The sequence below is a fragment of the Takifugu flavidus genome, chromosome 9 (genome assembly GCF_003711565.1).
Source record: "Takifugu flavidus isolate HTHZ2018 chromosome 9, ASM371156v2, whole genome shotgun sequence".
Taxonomy (NCBI): Eukaryota; Metazoa; Chordata; class Actinopteri; order Tetraodontiformes; family Tetraodontidae; genus Takifugu; species Takifugu flavidus.
This window is the reverse complement of record NC_079528.1, coordinates 7850045-7868682: the sequence shown is the minus strand read 5'-3', so window position 1 is coordinate 7868682 and position 18638 is coordinate 7850045. Positions and strand designations below refer to the sequence as shown.

Sequence of the window (18638 nt, the reverse complement as noted above, 5' to 3'; positions counted from 1 at the left end):
ACAGAACAACACAAATCAAAATGGATGAGGTGAAGGATGGCACGAGGGGGAACCTGCGGGGGACCTTTGAGCCATCAGGCCCAGACGCTCGGGTCCTTCCGTCCAGCTCCAGAACACACTCCAACAGCAAAAACACTCCTAGAATCTGATCGAAAAGTTCTGTAATGCACAGAAGCTAGAAGAGCCGTTAACATCTGATGTCCTCTAACGTCTGATGGGACGTAGACGCTAATCAGGTTTTCAAACTTGCACAAAAGACATGAGAAGGACAACGAATGATTCATGCATGAAACACACTCAAAACTAAGGGGTGACGTGCACCTACAGCTGAAGCCTCTGTGTCGGGCTGGACTGATTTCAAAACCAGGCAGAGAACATCAAAAGTTCAGCGTCAGTTAATATGAGACATTTCAGTGACATTAGCCCGCCACCGAGTCCGATTGGATCTTAACAAAGCTGCTCATTTGTCAGCTCGGGGCCCCGATTAATAAATCCTCGTGTATACACTTGGGTTTGTATCTGTGTGTGGTCAGAACTGCTGGACACACACTGAAATGTGATACTGGTGGACCGTGGGGGGAGTCTAGACTCCGGTCCAGACGGGCTCAGCTGTGCATCGCTGTATTTATTAGGACAAACATGGCGGAATGATATACGGCACAGCTGATACCCTCCATGGGCCACCTGAAAAACAAACTACTCTTGGCAGTTTGGATGCTAAAGCTACACCTCAGAAACACTCTGGAGCAAATATCTTAAGTGGCCTCAAACCCACGACAGACTCATCGAATACCCGCACTGAACTCGAGATAAGCCGCGAAAAAAATGCTCCTCCGATGTGTAAATTACCTGCGAATCCGGATTTGCAGAGGCAGTTGAAGCCGCCGGGGAAGTTCTGGCACAGCGCCCCATTCTTGCACGGGTTGGAAAGGCATTCGTTAACGTCCCTCTCGCAGGCCATCCCGGTGAAGCCTTCGGGACAGGTGCAGGAGAACCCGCCCACCAGATTGTGGCAGGTTCCGCCGTTGTGACAGGGCGAGGGCTGGCACTCGTTGATGTCGGTCTCACACAGAGCCCCCGTGTAGCCCGGCCTGCAGCTGCAGGCGTACGGCTGCAGGGGGTGGTTGGAAACCAGGATCACTGGGACGCTTTCTTCAGTCTTCATGTCGGGCCCGACACTCAGACGCCTCTTGCAGCTGCCTCCGTTCTGGCAAGGGTTATGAGTGCACGGATCATAGTCGACTGCATCTATTTGCACCCCGCTTTGCCGATATAAAATGTCTTTGATACTCTGAAAGAATGTGGCCACGCCGCTTGGGTTCACATATTGTCCGTGGCTCCGTTTCACAGCTGCCATTAGGAAGGTTTGATTGTTCAGCTCAAATGCTCCGTAAAGCAGCACCCCCGTACCCAGTCCTGCTAGCTGAGAGTTGGCAATGCGTAGGAAACTGAGGTAGTGGTTGGTCAGGAAGCTCTTCACTCCTTGGGACTGGAGTCGGATCAGAATGCTGTTGTCCACGGTGGCGTTGGTGAAGCCCATGAAGAGGACTCGGGCCGTGTTGCTGACTGAACCGTGGACGCCGTCGCTGCTACGGATTGTTATTTCAAAGGCTCCATCCGTGGAGCGAGCTTTCGAGTTGAGGTTACAGCTTCCAGTAGGGATGCTAAAAAGGCCAGAAGAGGGGGGAATGAGGGAGCAGTGAAACCTGTCCTGAACGTCAGGATCTTGGGGTTTGACTTCTCCCAGCGAGCCCCCAGGGAACATGTTTCCAAAGTAGTGGACAAAGACTTCCACGGACCTCGGCTCTGAGGGATTGTCATTCTGATCGTTTATTTTAACGTGAATTGTTCCCGTCGAGGACATCTGAGGCACGCCGGCATCTTTGATCACCACGGAGAGATAGAAGTCACTGATCTGTTCTCTGTCAATCTCACGGCTAGTGGTTAGCACTCCATTCTGGCTCAGGCTAAAGTAGCTTTTGGCAGATCCAGAACTCAGAAGGCTGAATAAGAAAGGGCCCTGGTTGGGTGGGAGATCAGCATCAGATGCTGTTAATGTTGTGACAGCGGTGCCGGCCCTTTGATTTTCCATGACCTCAGCATAGGAGGTTGTCAGCGTTGGACCATTATCGTTGATATCTTCCAGGTTCACGATCACGGTGGTGCTTCCGGTCGCAGGAGGTGTGCCAGTGTCCACAGCCAGAACGGTGAGGTTATAGACGGGGGTTGTTTCTCTGTCTAGCGGTGCGGCCACAGACACTTGGCCCGTTTTAGCATTGATAGAGAAAATTTTTTGGTCATACTCTGGAGCAATGGAGTATGAGAACCTGCTCCAGCTCGGGACTGAGTCCGAGTCTTCAGCACTCACAAAGGTCACCAGACCACCGAGTGAGAGGCCTTCGCTGACCTGCACGTCATACAGCTCTTGTGTAAAAACAGGAGGATCGTTAGCATCGAGGATTGTGATATTTACAAACACCTCATCGATGTCGGCTCCTCGGATGCTGCCCGCGTTCTTTGCTAACACCTTCAGCGAAATCTTTTCCTCTTTCTCACGATCTAAAGTACCTGTGACATAAATCTGGCCGGTTGTCCTATTAATGCCAAAACCCTTCTTTCTGCTCTTTCCAAAAATGAGGTAGTACACCACTCCATCATCTCCTTGGTCCCGATCACTTGCGAAAACCTCCCCGACCACTGTGCCTTTTGGAGCGGCTTCAGAGATTTCAAAGTAGTACTGTTTGGAAACAAATCGGGGGACGTATTCGTTGGCTCCTTTTAGCTGAATATTGACGTTGGCGAAGCTGCAGCGCTCTTCGTCTGGGACATTAAAGGCCTTCACTGTTAAGTGGTAGACCTGCTTAGCCTCGTAATCCAAGAAGCCCTGGGTGGTGATGGTGCCCGTGTTGGGGTCTATGACGAACAGATCGCTGTCAGATGACTGGATAACATAGGCCATGACAGCGTTAGCTCCCGAGTCGCCGTCGGTGGCGGTCATTTTGACCACAGTGGTGCCGCTGGGAACGTTCTCCTGGACAACAGGGAAGTACTCGTCCGGCTCGAACACAGGGGGGTTGTCGTTCACGTCAGTCACGTGGACCGTCACGGAGACATAGCTTGTTTTAGAAATCCAGCCGCCGTCGGTGGCCGAAACTCTCAGATTGTGTTGTTGCTTCTCTTCAAAGTCCAGAGGCTGAGCGAGCGCTAACACTCCGCTTCTACTGTTGATGGAAAACAGACCCCTGTCATTCCCTGAAGTTATATTATAGGTGATAACGCCGTTCATTTCTCTATCTTTGTCCCTGGCCGACAGGGTCCTGATTGCTGTCCCCACGGCGATGCTTTCAGGTACAGTGGCTGAGACCTGGCTTTGGGAGAACTCGGGCGTGTGGTGGTTTTCCTCGGTGACGGCGATTCGCACCGAGGTCCGAGCGGACAGAGGAGGATTTCCTCGGTCGGTGGCTGTGACGTCCGCGAGGAAGATTTTATTTACATCCGACACGAGGGAGGAGGCAACAGTGATCCATCCACTTGTTTTATCCAGTTTGAATTTGGTGGAGCTGTTGCCTCCCGTTATCAAGTACTCCACCTCGGAATTTAGTCCAAAGTCTTTCTTGTCGTTAGCTACAACCTGTATTAGCCTGGTGCCGACTTTCACGCTTTTAGTAACGGGAGTGAAGTAATTAGGCAAATCAAACTGGGGGGGATTATCGTTGCTGTCTACGATGTTTACGATTACCGTAGTTTCGCTCATCAAGGGTTGGACAGCTCGGTCCGAGGCCGTGACGATGAAGCTGTGCCGGTTTATATTTAGGCTTCCAGCACCTGTTGAGTTCTGATACTTTAACGGCTGCTTCACAAATATCTGCCCAGTGCTGGCGTTCATTCTGAAGTACTCTGACTGGGAGCGGATGAAGTAGAAGATCTTCCCGTTGACGCCTTTGTCGGGGTCTGTGGCGGTGACCTGTGTGACCAGCGAGCCCACTTCAGTCAGCTCAGGGTAATCAAGATAATAAGAGGGCCGGCTAAACCTGGGCGCATTGTCGTTAATGTCCGTTATAAAGATGGTGACGTCCGTGCTGACTGTCCAGCCGGAGTCGTGGGCGGACACCTTGACGATGTAATGATCCGTGTCCTCTCTATTGAGCGGCCGGCTGACTGTGATGTCTCCCGTGCTTGGGTTGATATTGAAAGGAAGGCCGGTGTCTGCGATTGAATAGCGACTGACAGCGTTGGAGCCGGCGTCCTCGTCTGTGGTGGTGACTCTTGTGACGGTGTAACCGGCCGGGGCGTTTTCAGCCACCGTAGCGCTAAAGATCTTGGAGAATCTGGGAGCATTGTCATTCACATCTAAAACGTTAATTAAGACTCTGACGGCCATGTTTTTCTGAGGCAGTCCCCGATCTGTGGCTTTTACCTTCAACCCGTACTGGGCCACCTTCTCTCGGTCCAGTGGCCTGGTGGTTCTGATCTCCCCAGTTGCTCTATTAATGCTGAAACTGTTGTCCTTGTTGCCGTCGACGATGGCATACTCCAGTTGTCCGTTGGGCCCACTATCCAGATCAAGCGCAGAGACAATGAGCACCCGTTGAGGGGACAGGTTCTCCAGTATGTCAGCCTGGAACGGATCTTTATCAAACACTGGGTGGTTGTCGTTGACATCCTGTATGGTTATTTCCACCTTCTCGTAGGAGGAATATGGCGGGAAGCCCTGATCTCTGGCCTCAATCCACAGAACGTACTTCTGAATGTGCTCATAGTCTAGAGGATGTCTGATGGACAACTCTCCTGACAGCTGATCGATATGAAAAGCGTGATCCAGGTTCCCGCTGGCGATGTAATAGGACAGAGGTCCCCCTCTCATGGAGGATCCGGTGACTGTGGTGACAACGTGGTTGGTCGGCTGGCTCTCGGGGAAGGTGAACGCGCGCTCCTTCAGTTTGATGACCGGGAAACTTCCTCCGGTGACGAAACGGACGGTCACGGTCGTCATGTCCATTTTGGGGTTGGCGCCGCCGTCTTTCACTCGGACCGAGAGGGTGACCTCCGAAGTCCCTGTGAGCTTCTCGTTGGCAGTGATGGCGCCTCTGACGGGGTCGATCTTAAACTTCTCGGAGCTGCGGCCGACCAGAGAGTAGTGCAGCTGGGCGTTGGCTCCAGCGTCCTCGTCGGTGACGGTGACGGCAAAGACCAGAGACCCTGAAGACATCAGTGAAATTCTGGTTTCAGATTTGGGCGGTCGGAACAGAATTCTGTACTTTTTCCAATATAGGGTCTATGAATTCATACATGCAGTAGGGAGAGATTGTTATTCCCATTCCTTCTTTATTGGGCCCTATAATCGCAGTACTACTTCAAACAGAGATCCAAACCTGCTGCGGTGGAGGCGGGTATATGTGTGACATAAGGATGGTGGTGGAAGCGTGGAGGGTTGTCGTTGATGTCGGCCACCGTCACGGACACGGTGGCTGAGCTGGAGAGGCCCTGCGGCTGCCCCCCGTCTGTCGCCACGACCAGCAGCTGGTAATTGGCCCTCTCCTCCCGGTCCAGCAGCGAGCTGGTGATGATCTGCCCTGTGGCCGGGTTGATGGAGAACTGGCCGTGTCCGCCGCTCAGGCTGTAACTGTGGGAAAGATGGAGGTTTCTGGCATCAGCCTTTAGTCTGTCCAGAACTGCCCTGTAAAACCTGAACTGTGTTGCATTGTGGCCCATAGGGGGCACTGTTTCAACCTTCACGTTTACGTATTCATCGTTTTCTTTTTAATCCAGCACAGTTTGAGGACTCGCTGCCTAGTTTGAACATTTACTGGAATATCCTCATTTTTTTGGGGTTCAAATCCTTCTAACATAGCTCTAAAAGAAAGAACAACATCACTAGCTACGGAACATGTAACTTACATGTGTTTTACGTATGCTACCGATGTTGAAAACATAAATAACAACACATAAACCTTAAATTCTTGTGCAACGAGGGGGCACAGTCTTCGGCTGCCAAACAAATATCACGTTTCAGCACGTATCTCACAGGGCTCCCGCGGGACCCAGACGTAAATGTAAACTGACGCATACGTGTACGCGCCAGTGCATATTTTAAAAAGGCTCCTGAAGCGGCGATCCGCTCCAGAAATGGAGGACAAATTGCACAGAAATCTGTGTAAGCAGAGTGGATCCACGGCTTATTTTGACATCATAAGCAACATAAACCATCCACCGACGCTCGTGGTCTGGACCCGGTCCAGGGACAAGTCCACTTTGGGGACTAGCATTTAATGGGCTGTGAGAATCCAAACTAATATCCGAAGGTTCTGGTCTCCATTAAAGGCCTCTAGCCCCTGGAACCCCTGATGGGCACAGCCCACACTGTCATAGATGATTAATATCCTCATTACGGTGTTTTGGGAATCTGGAGCGTGCTGCTGTACCCCCCAATGTGCAACTGGTGGGGCGACTGGAGATAGAGGAGGGGTCAGACCTGAGTCAGCGCCCGGCGTGAGAGGGACCGATCACAAACTCTTTCAAGCTCTCCCATCTCGGGGACGGCGGGTGTGAACCAGCTTGTCGACCAGCTCGCGATGGCGGCACAAACAAAGACTCGGGGTGTTGGCTAAAACTCCCCAGTCTGCTCAGAAGCTCTAAACAATTGCAGCACTGGCCTGGAATTTCACCACACTGGTTAAGGAAAACGATTGGCCGACTCCTTCAGAAAAGCCAAACCCCAGTCTTGAATCAAAGCTAACCCAGAGTGACCCGATTACTCACAGTAGTTACTGGAACAGAGCGACACAGATCTCTGCTGAGTTGTAAAAACGGCTTCATTACTTTATTATTGTCCTTGTCTGTGTGCAATAAAGTCAAATTAGGATGCATCATGCAACACCCAACCGGCTCCTCCAGACAATGCTGGGAAAACTCTATGAGGTCATTCCTGTTTATTAGCGAACGGCGTTCCGTCTGTCATTAAAAGTTGAGCTAATGCTGAAAACGTTAGAGGGATTTTAGCAAATAATAACATTCACATTTACTTCAGGAAATGGCTTAAAACTACAGCGCGTTTCGCCACTCTTTGTAAAAATAAACCCTCATAAACAGCTTAAGGCTTTAAGTAGGGCACGTCTCACTCGCATGACAATACCGCCATGAAACATGCTAACAGTTTATATTTAGCTTTTTAACATCACTGGGTGGGTGTAAAAAAGAAAGTTACTGGTGCCAGAGGTGATGTAAAAAAAACTACTAGTTATTTGATTCTCATTAGCAGCTGTGTGCAAAAAATAATTTAGCTAGGTTTTATTTTATTGTTTTAGGATTTTATTTAAACATTTGAATTATTGTCTCCTAGTGTCAAAGAACCTAAAAGATCTGGATCCCAATTGGAAGTTGTAGCATTTAAACGGGTAAAATCGGGGCTGTTTTCACGACCCTGCCCCTAGTGGCCGGTTTGGGGAATTGACGGCGCTATAGAGGCATTACCTGATGACGCCGTTGTTGCCAACATCTGCATCAGAGCTGTTGACCAGAAGCACATCTGTCCCTGTGGGGGCGTCCTCCGTGATGGTGGTGTGGAAGGAGGAGGCCGTGAACACGGGGGCATTATCGTTGACGTCGCTCACGGAGACCGTCACCGTGCACGTTCCGCTCAGAGGGGGAACGCCTGGAGATGGAGAGGAGAGCACAACCGGGAGTTATTCCCTTAAACCACAGCAGGTGAACCAAAGGCGGAACGCCACACCGGACACACGACTTGTCATTCGCTCCGAGATCAACACGCAACTAATTTGTGCTCCCGTGAGGACGAATCTGACAAATGCTCCCGCTGCCCCTCACTCAGGCGCGTCTGCCTGGCCATCACTCTGGGTTTCCATCAGCCCGGGCAGCGCCACTTCAACGCGCACGAATGCAGAACACATCAAAAGGGCTCAATGTCTGTGAAACCAAATCTTCCAGGCGTCCCTTCCTGGGCTCTTGGACCGGCACAGATTTAATTTCCACAGCCAGGAATCTATTTAAAGGTGTGCAGTGCTCAGCGAGTTAAGTCTGTGGAATCTGAGCAGAGAGAAGTGCTATTTTCAGCAAAAATAGGAGGGTTTTTTTTTTCTTCCAAGAGCGCGGTGTGATGAAATGGGGCCTGCTGCCCCCCCCACTACCACCGCCCCCACCGGGGGGGGGGGGGGGGGTTTTAAATCAATAGCAGATGAACATAAGCTGCAGCACAGAAGAACCCAAAGGATGAAAAAAAGAAGAAAATTAGACATCTGGCGATGAGGTGGCTGATTTGACAGCACTAGAGTGAAAACTCACCAACGCTGAAGTAAAACTGTTAAATTATCCGGTAACGAATCGTCCTGATTGTGTTTAATCTGAGAAAGAGAGTTTTAGAACCCACATGTGTAATGTTCTATTATCAGATGCCTCTAAACAGGGGGGGGGGCAGGGCAAAGGAGGACGGAAAGGGAAGAGTATAGACATGCATCATGCTAATATGGCTAATCTGCTGCTCAAAACATTTGTTTTACACGGGGTCACATGTTTATTTGAGGTTGAAAAGCAGAATTTCCACAGGGAAAAGAGGCAGGTGCACATTATTCTCATCTGGTTTCCCATATTTTTTTTGTACCCAGAATCAGAAAACCAGAATTCAAATAAACCGCCGACACGTTTCTCCAGGATTGCACCAATTTTTTACAGCCAATTTAAAAAAAACAGGAACCACAACGCGATTTTGAAATCAAAGCAGTTGGAAAAGGGGCAACATTTGCCTGTAACGTGTGCAATGAGAGGACTTTGGGTTCTGTCTCACGAGCCCGGGTTCGGACCTCTTTCCTTGGAGTCTTTTACACTTTCACACCTCCGACACGTCCGCAGCGCTCCGCAGGATTCCGTGTGAGTGCGTCCGCTCCGATACATCAAATGGAAAACACGCCGTCCCCGGCGTTTCTGTATGTGCAGCTGTGGAAAACATCAGATGCTTGAACCCGCGTCCCGCGGGGGCCCGGATTAATAAGAGATAATAAAAAACACTTGGACCGTGGCCACCAGAACCGTCTCTCCACCAGGAGCGTCGCGGAATCAAAACATCAGGAATCGGGGAGAGGCGGGTGATGAGGAGAGGGGGAGTCTCCGGGGACGGGACGGCTCTGTTGCTCCGCCAGCCAGGATTATCTTATGAATATGATCAAATCAGGACAACACGCGCGGCGGCTTTTTGTGCCAATTCTCCTCTTTGAAGGGGGGTTTATGTTTCGGACGGCGTTCCCCGGAGACGACGCGTTTACAGCGTCGGTGGGACGACGCGTTCCTGTCCCGCTGGTCACGGCAGATGGGAAGAGGGCAGAAATTCCGGCTGATGAAGCGTTACGTAAGTTTCCATCGGATGGAGCGAAGGTGCGACAGCGTGGTTGAAGAGGGGCCTCGAACTCTTCTCTTTTGGATCCCCCCCTAAAAACCCAACTAATAAAAATCAACCGGAACCAGGTCCTGGCCAAAGCCCCGTGCTGTGGCCTCAGACCCGCTTTAGAGGCTGGAGGAGAATCTAGGAGGATTAGCGCGTCACAAATGTTTTTCCAAGCATCCAGAGGAATGAAAATGACCTGCCCGTGGGCACAGGGGCCGAGCGCCCCCCCCCAGATCCGAGCACCACCCGAGACCACCGCGGCTCCGCGCAGGAGGTGGAGGGGATTCCTCCCAGAACGAGACCCGAGATTTACTGTAACGTTGCGGCTTTCTGATGCGAAACAGACGCTTGGCCCTCGACTCGTCGCTGTCCCGGGTTTTCTGGTCGGAACAGAAGTGGCTCGCATGCGTGTTCGGGATAAACAGAGCGGAATTCCAGGAGCCGGAGAAAGGAAACAAACAGAGGAAACAGTAAACATGCTTTTAATTTCAGCACAGGCTCAGAAATCATCCAGCTAATCCGGAGTGAGTCACCGGTGAGAGCCGAGTCCTCCGCAGGTCGCTCGGGCCGCCGCTTATTCCCAAATACAGGAAACGTGGCGCCGCTTCCAAAACGACAAATACTTTTGACTAGAAGAAGATCTGCTGACTCTGCAATATCGGACTACCATTTGTGATCCGATAAGATAACAACCTCCCTCTAATCTATACGTGTCAGATCTACGCAGGCTATACATCAGCGCTCGATTGCGTCATCAAAATGCGACACCTGGATTAACTGATTAACGCCCTCAAAGGTGTCTTTATAATCCACCAGCTGCGACACACAAGAACCAGATTAGATCAACACGAGTCATTCTTGCCGTGTTGTCGTGGCAACAGATGACCCCCCCCACTCCTCCTGGGCCGATCCTCTTAATTAAAGAGCAATCCCAGTCTGTCTGTATCGGTCGGGCTTAAAGCGCCCGCGTGGGGAAGCGGCGACTGTGTCCACGTTCTGGGGGGGGGGGGGGGGGGGACGGATCGAGACGGTCGGCAGCATTGTTTCACCCAACTCCAACGGAAGCAGGCGAAGCCGCGGCTATTGTGTCTGCGGGTCCTGGAAAAGGATGTGATGTCATAACCTGTTTACCGTCCCCGCGCAGCAAACAACCTCCTCGGGCCACCGCTTGTGTGACCTTTGACCCGCGCGTCAGCAGCCCCAGCGGGGACACTGTTACCAGCGCTAATCCTGAGTGAGCGCAGAGCAAAGCCCCCCTCCCCGAACACCTTCCTTGGCAAAGACCGGCCCGGCCCCCAGGTCCCCTGACGCCCGTCCCCGCGGCCCTGACCCCCCCCTGACCCCGCCTTCGCTGACAGACTGGGCTCAAACGGCGCATTTTTCACATCTTTGCTGCCGTATCACTTCTCACAGCATCATGTGCAGCCGGGGGGGGGCCTGGCCGATATCACATAACCCCTGGCAGCTGTTGCCCCCCCCCCCGTACCTGCTGCACGGCGTGTTGATAGTTCAGCTCGCTCTTGTTACACGGCGTGGGCTGATGGATACGGTCATCGCCGAACATTATATCACAGCGACTATGCAAATCTATGTAAATGTCAGTTGTCGTCTCCATCAGGGCTGAGACGTTCCTCGGGGTCGCCGGGCGGCGCCGCGGACGCCTCAGCTCGGGTTCGGTTCCGATTCTTAAACGTCATCCGGGCGCTGAGGCCGTAACTGAAGGAGGAGCGGCTGATTTCCTTGGAAATAGCCTCCGATCCGTTCGAGTTTTACCGATTTTGTTGGGGGAGCGACTCCACCGGAGAGGAATGTTCTTCCGGAGCGCCGAGAAATGCCGACACGCCAAAAGGAGCCCGGCGTGGTGCCGGGGTCACCTCGCGCCTCGCAGTTCCAGGCTGTAGTGGCGGGGGTCTGGCGAGGAAATATGCCTAAATTTGGCAATGTGCAACTTGGCTCACCCCTCCTGACGGATGACATCATCGCGCCATGGAAAGAGAGCTGGTGGAAACTAGCAGAGGGGGGTTGGCTACCGCCTGGTGGCTGCCATGCTCGGTGGTTACTGAAGTATTTTTCCGCTGGCTAGAGCGACTCTGGAGCCTTTATTCTTTTACTCTGGGGTCGGTTTCACAACGACCTCACTTTTTAAAGGGCCCGCGCGGCCCAATTTAGTCACTTAGACTGGCTGACTTTTGAAATGTGATTAGACGTCGTGAAAATGCTAAATAACCTTAAGAGATTAAGGCTGCCGGTGGTTTACAGCGCACACGGCCATGACTCATCGTTCATTTCGACTCTCTCTGAGCTCAGGAGTTTAGCTCAGCGCAGCTCGGAGTGTTTTGGATCAGCACGCGTGGATCTGACGCGAAGGTCCAACAGCGACAGCTGCGTTAGCTACATTAGCGTCGCCGGCGGGGGCACGCGGGGGTCACCTGGACCACGCGCACAGACGTAGAGTCCTTAGGAAGAGCTCAGTCCATGTTTGCGCTCTAAGACCTGTAATTTGTTTGTCCAAAGCGAGGAAGGAACCAGGGAGTTAGCTCACCTCTGTCTGAACATGGTGCCGCGAGCATAATCTCATTTGGAGAGGTTAATCTCTGGTCATCGAGGAAACGGAGCCACCAGCGCCTGACACGATTCTTCCGGGGATTACGCCCTCATACCTCACTCGTTGGTGTCGAGTCCAGAAAAAACCTGCACCCGGGGGGCAGGTTCTGACCCAGAGGGCGGCGCCGGGGTCACGGAGCTGTGAAGTGGTATGGATACCATAAAAGATAAATCCAGGCGGTCCTGGTGATAACCCCCGTCTCCGAGGCCCGGGGGATCCTCCAGGGGAACACGTCAGACCGATGGAATTCAGATAGGTGTTTCTCATCAGAGCTATGCTAACGTAGCCAGCGTCACATGGTTTCACACAGCGGTGGAATCTGTCGGGAGGACAAGGGCCCTCCGGCCACATGAGGGTTCCTCCCTCGTTTGACAAACACCATTACGATTTAATTAAATACAGCACCGCCTCTCAGATCTGGGAATGACACAGTTGGGACAAGGAAAACCTTCCTGCACAGAACTGAGAGAACAGATGACGTGAGCGTCGTTAGCGCTGACGGCTAACGTTACATCTCCGGCGATCCCGTTTGGACGCCAACGACCCCGAGAAGAACCGAGCCCTGAGGGCCCGGCAGCCGACCATCTGCCACTTCCTCCCCTGACCTCCACAGACAGTTTTCTGCGTAAGCCTCTCAACCCGGAGAGTTTTGTCTGGCGCAGACATATGGCGGCTCTAAGCGCCTTATTAGTGTACATTACCAGCAGACAAATCACATTAGCCTCCAACAAGGTGCTGCGGACATACTTTCCAGAGCAGAGTGGGGGTGGGAACACACATGCTAATGAGGATTAATCTGGTTTTTGAATGCCACGTGGTCGGGCGCCACTGTGACAGCCTCGCAGGGGGTCCAGCGCCCACCTCCTGGGAAAGAGGCTAAAGCCGTGCTAAGAAGCAGGTTAGGGCGTCTCCTCTGGCACTTGGGACCCTCCTGTTCTCCAGCGTGTTCGAGCACATGTTTCACCCATAAACAGACAAACAAGAGCAAAGCCGGGACGTCCAAACAACTGGCTTCATTAAAGTGGCAGCTCTGGCGCAGGTTGACCGAGGGAAGATGGATGAATGTGTAAATGTTGGAGACAGCCCATCTGTAGCCGGAGGCTTAAGGCTACATGGTTAATTACGGTTTATGGACTGCGGCTAGATTGTGCTCTTAAGGGAGAGCGTAAACAAGCCACATCATTACTCAGACAGGAGCAGGAACTAGCCACCACCGAAGGCGAAATTGGCATTTTTCTGCGTCTGAGAACCTGTTGCTCTGCGACAAAGCTGCTTTTAATGCGAGCCGACCGAGGCGGTGAAAGGCTTCGGCGCGGGGTGTCCCGCTGCTCCGTTTGCCAAAGACAACAGCGCAAACACAGGTTTTCTCACAGTTAATGAGCAGGAGGGAGCTCGGCGGCCAGGCGATGCCTCCAATACGGCACCGGTATCGCAGCGATTTCAGCAGCTGGACGTTAGCTCATGGAGCCGCATCTGGGCGGCGTTGGGACAAACGTGGTGGGACACGGGTTTATTCAAACACTCGAGCCAGGACAGGAACCTTCCTGTCCTGCTCATGGGAGCCTTGAAGGAGAATGAAGATCTGGCTTTTAAATAGGGACCGTCATTAAAATTCTTGATCTGCTAAGCGGTCGTTTGGCCTCCCTAAAAACTTCCCCTCGCCCCCCCCCCCCACGGCTTAAAGGACCTACACAAACAGTCCAGCGCCGAGCCGCGACGTGCCAGAAGCATGTGAAAGACGAGGGATTCCGATGCATCAGCCGTAATGGGCGAGGGCCAAGGGATCTACTGTGCCTGCTCTTTAATAAATGCGCCCAAACACGCTGCATGTCAATGCGGCCCCGGGCGGCTCTCACCAGCACGCGCAGTCTCGCCGCGGCTAAAGAGAGAAGCTAACGCTCAGACGTGGAGTCGTAAATACGAACAACAAAATCAACAAACTTTTTTTTTTTTTCCTGTTAAATGTCCTGGAACTAAATTCGGGTGATATTTGACTTTAAGAAACTGAAATTGCAGTTACATCCTCACAAACGGAACTTTTTGTTTTTTAAAAATCTCAAAAGCCGTTTTTGGATTATTATATAATTTAAAACACAAGATTATTTCTTGATTATTTCTCGGCACCAGATTAGCACATAAATAGTCTGAAGGATGCGAGTGACGAATCCTCTCAGAACCTTTTTCTCCTCCAGTCTTGGAGTAAAGCTGCTTGAACATGTCAGTCAGGGAGGATACAGGCAGGCGTTAGCATGCTAAGGCCAACGTCTGCGGTTGAAAACGGGCCTTGCTAGACAGCAGCGCGGGAGACGTGACGGCACCGGCCACCTCCAGGACGTCCTGCCAGAGAGCGGCTGGGAGAACCCTTTCCCTGCACCGTCTCAGCCCAATTCCTCAAAAATGTGAGAAAAATGCTCCAGGGTAATTCGGCCACTGCTATCTTTACGTTTTTTTGGTGTTTTTTTTTTAGATTTTGATATTCTTCCCCCAAATGCCTCTTTTTTTGGACTGTACCGAGACATCTTGTCAAAATATTATGGAAACTGTCAAGACTTCTAAATCTGGACTTGATGCGAAGCACGAAAATCCTAATTAGTACGTTCCCTCGTTGGCTAACTTTGTCCATGTGGCACAAACCTCTGGACGCTACAGCGAGCGCGACAATCTGGGCAAATCTATCGCCGTGCGTCGGCAACAGAGCGGGAAACTGAAGCGAGCGTGCAACAAGGTGACCCACGCCAGCGCTCCGATTCTCACCGAGTCAAAAATACCTCGCATTATGTGCGCTCACGTGGTGCGTCCAGGAATGAAACCACCCTCAGACCATGACGGCCGCGCCGCTGCAGCGGGCGCTAACCTATCTTTAAATGGCTAACCATGTGATTTGGCTGCAGCGGGGATATGCATGTGCTCATTTAACTGCACATTAAGTGGCCTCTACGCAATAACAAGTCAACCTTTTATCTAAGTATAACAAGCCCCGCCGCCGTTTACAAATACGTGGAGGACGCCGCTCGGCGGGATGCTCTGCGAGGGAAACGGGTCCAGAGGCGCCCATTATTTTGCCCGGTTAAAAAGCCCCGATGTTTAGGTTCCTGCACCACACGAAAAGAGGCCCGGGAATCACAACGTTGTTTGTTGACATTCCCGTCGCGAAGCTTCCTTTTGCTTCCTGATTACGAAACACTCCTTTTTTTAACCCAGGCCCCAACGGCGGCCATGTTGGGACACTCAGCCCGGCGCCCCCCAACAAACCGCTCTGTAACGTGAACGGTAACACTATAAAATCCTCTTCTACACAGTCCAAGATGGCGACGGCCTGCGGCTCTCACCTGAGTCGGTGGCTGTGATCAGGAGGACGTATCTGCTCCGAGCCTCCCGGTCCACCGTCTGAGTCAGGCTGAGTTGGCCGCTGGACGACAGGCTGAAGGCGCCCTCGTCGTTCCCGCCGCTCAGCATGTAGCTCAGCTGGCCGTTGGCACCTTGGTCGTCGTCTCTGGCGACCACCTGCAAACGACAAAGACGGGAGATTTGAGGAGATTTCCGGGCTCAGATTTCATTTTGTGTGTGTTTTTCATTTCCGGCTGAAGCAGAGCGGCTTGTCTGGAGGAAATCTAGCGGCTGGCAGCCGTTGAGGAGGCTAACGGGGGCTATTTATTCTATTTATGCTGCAAAAGTTGATAAAAATGTTCAGTTTGCATCACCAGAGGGCCACTTTGTCCCACTGTGATGTAACGGGAACAACTCAAATTGTCCGTTTGGGTCTTTCTTGGATAAAATTGTAGCGTAATCACTTAAAAATATGGGAGGCAAAAATTGAATTTCCTCCCCGCACCAGCTCGTGTTTGCTTCCTGCAGCTAAATATAACTGGAAGGAGCCCAGGAGAACCGCCATCTTTCCACTGCCGCAGTATCGGGAAAGTAATTGTTGAGGAGAGAATGTTGTTTATTCCCCTCGCCCAATCAGACTTTTCCAGGGAGTCCATGGTAAGAAAAGCCGGGCGTCTCCATGCCAGGTAGCCGCAGGGCCTCCTAACCCATTAGTCAGCCTCTTAGCCACCCTGGAACCCATTGGTTCTGGACCCATTTCCTCACCAGGTATGCTAGCACAAGCATAAGAAACGACCCTGTCATTGGGAATCAGCTTTTCCCCTCTTTTCCGTCGGCACGGCTCATTTAGTCATCAGGGTGGTCGGAATGTTAATTGCTTCGACGTGCAGTTTAGCCACTTTCATTCAAAGCTCTAATCGTGCGGAGCAAATTACGGCGCATATATCACGTCTTTATCGATTCGGTCCCATTACCCTTGTCCCGCAAAGCAAGACCGATGTGGGAATCGCTCAAACGTCGCTGCTCGCATACCTGCACTTATTAGGTTACTGTTAGAGAAATTTGGTTAAGGTCTTAGCTTATTGGAGGTCTGAGAACTGTCATTCAAAGGTTGTGGACCTGCCTTGTGAGTTCTAATGACATCTAACCTGTAGAATGTTGGTCGGCAGGTTCTCCAAGTTCTCCTGAACTCCGATGGTGTAAGGAGAGAGCTCGAACACGGGCGAGCAGTCGTTGACATCCAGCAGCACAATGTTGACAGTTGCCTGGTCGGTTCTGGGGCTGCTGCCTCGGTCGGCGGCTTGGACCACCAGAGAGTAGGAGGAACGCGCCTCGCGGTCCAGCTGCTTGGCAACGGAGATCACCCCGGTGACAGAGTCAATCCTGAAGTCCGAGTTGGTGTTGCCTCCTGGGATGGAGAATCGGATCTGCCCATTGGTTCCCTCGTCCGCATCAGTGGCGAACACCTGGATGACATCAGTCCCGGTCAAGGTGTTCTCCTCAATCTCGATGTCATAGATGTTCTGTGAGAAGCTGGGCGTGTTGTCATTGACGTCGAGGACCACCATCGTCACGTCCATGGTTGAGGACAAAGGAGGTTCTCCTTTATCTGTAGCAACGACTGTGAGGGTGTAGTTGGAGAGCTCCTCCCGGTCCAGTTCCCCAACCAACCTGACATCTCCATCGATGGTTCCAATGCTGAACTTGTTACTGAAGGGTCCACGAAGGGAGTACTCCACATAACTGTTGGGGCCGCTGTCGGAGTCTGAGGCGTGGACCGCAAACACCACCGTGTCCACCGGCGTGTTCTCCTGGATGTACGTCATCTTCTGAGAGGTAAAGGTCGGCGGGCAGTCGTTGACGTCCAAGAGGATGACGGACACCTGGGCGGTGCTTGTAAAGCGAGTCATGGGCGGCGGCGCCAGGTCGTTGACCGTGATCACGAGGTTGTAGAAGGACTGGCTCTCCCTGTCCAAGGCCTTCTGAGTTTTGAGGACTCCGTCCTTGGTGATGATAAAGTGGCTTTGAGGGTCACCAGATGCAATTCTGTACAAGAGCTGCGCGTTTGGACCTGGAAACCCAAGAAAATAAGCAGGAAGTCAGTTCTGATGAACGCTGCTGGGACTCAGAACAGGTGGAAATCGTAGCCGCGTCACCGGAGCAAAAACAAACAGTATCTGCATTATTGTTTCATGACCTTGGATTTTAAAAAAAGTGGGTTAGATAAGCAACAGATGACATGTGGTGATATTTTTAGTGCTTGTTGACCATTGTTCCACATCTTCTGCCCGTGTCTGAATCAGATACTTAAACACGTTATCAACTTCCATTTCCACAAATTGTATATTTTGCTGTTGTTTCTGTGCAGTGAACTAAGAAAATCCCCTCGATCGCATCATTAATTTGAACAAAACGGCCGCGTCAGATGAAGCGGATGCCTGAGGAGCCCGATGCTGAAATCTGGCCTAAGCTGTTGTTGCCCCCCCCCCCCCCCCAGAATGAGCTTAAATCGAGCGTCGGTAATTCAACTCAACGGGGTATTCAAGTGGAACGTTCCGGCACCTTCCCACACTCCCACATGTATTTACAGTACACAAGTAATCCCTTATCAGAAGCTTGAGAGCTACTTCCATCCCAGTTTGGACTACGCCATCAGGGTCGCGTTCTGGGGGGTGGGAGGTCAGAGCTTAGGAAGCTCTAACAATGGCCGTGTTTTATTTTAACGGAGGAAACTATACGTGAGCGAGGACGCTGCCAGTCAGATACGGTGGATGGCGGAGGGACATGCCAGACTCCGGCTGAGAACGAAACAGGGAATTTTCCAGGAATGTAGGTCACGATAACCACCTTAGGTCCAGGAACCTGCAATTACAGCCCTTCACGCCAGGTCCCCACTTCTGAAGATTTGGACCTCATCAGGTCTCAGTGTGTTTGCTCGATTACGTACCGTCGTCGGCATCGCTGGCCCCCACCGTGACGATACTGGATCCGACCGGGAGGCTCTCGGACACCGACGTGCTGTAGACGCTGGTGTTGAAGGCTGGCGGGTTGTCGTTCACATCCAGGACGTTGAAGTACACCCTCACCGTGCTGGCCTGGCCGCCGCCGTCCCGGGCCTTGGCGGTCAGGATGTAGAACTGCTGCACCTCGTAGTCCAGCGGCCGCGTCACGTTGAAGACCCCCGTCACCGGGTTCAGCAGGAACGTCTCGTCCTCGTCGTCCTCCTCCAGCGAGTACGTGACCTCGCCGTTGATCCCCGAGTCAGAGTCGCTGGCCAGGATCGCCGCCACGATGGAGCCTGCGAGATACGAGAAG

At 52.2% G+C, this 18638-nt stretch overlaps 1 protein-coding gene across 1 annotated transcript in view; it reads right to left on the bottom strand.

Annotated features, from left to right (window-relative positions):
- The window catches only part of fat4 (FAT atypical cadherin 4), a 70926-nt gene that overhangs the window by 11925 nt on the left and 40363 nt on the right, over positions 1 to 18638 (bottom strand). Inside the window, 6 exon segments of the mRNA XM_057043448.1 lie at positions 850 to 5199; positions 5373 to 5623; positions 7471 to 7651; positions 15326 to 15500; positions 16472 to 17394; positions 18271 to 18621. Of these exon segments, the coding sequence (XP_056899428.1) occupies positions 850 to 5199; positions 5373 to 5623; positions 7471 to 7651; positions 15326 to 15500; positions 16472 to 17394; positions 18271 to 18621 (6231 nt within the window).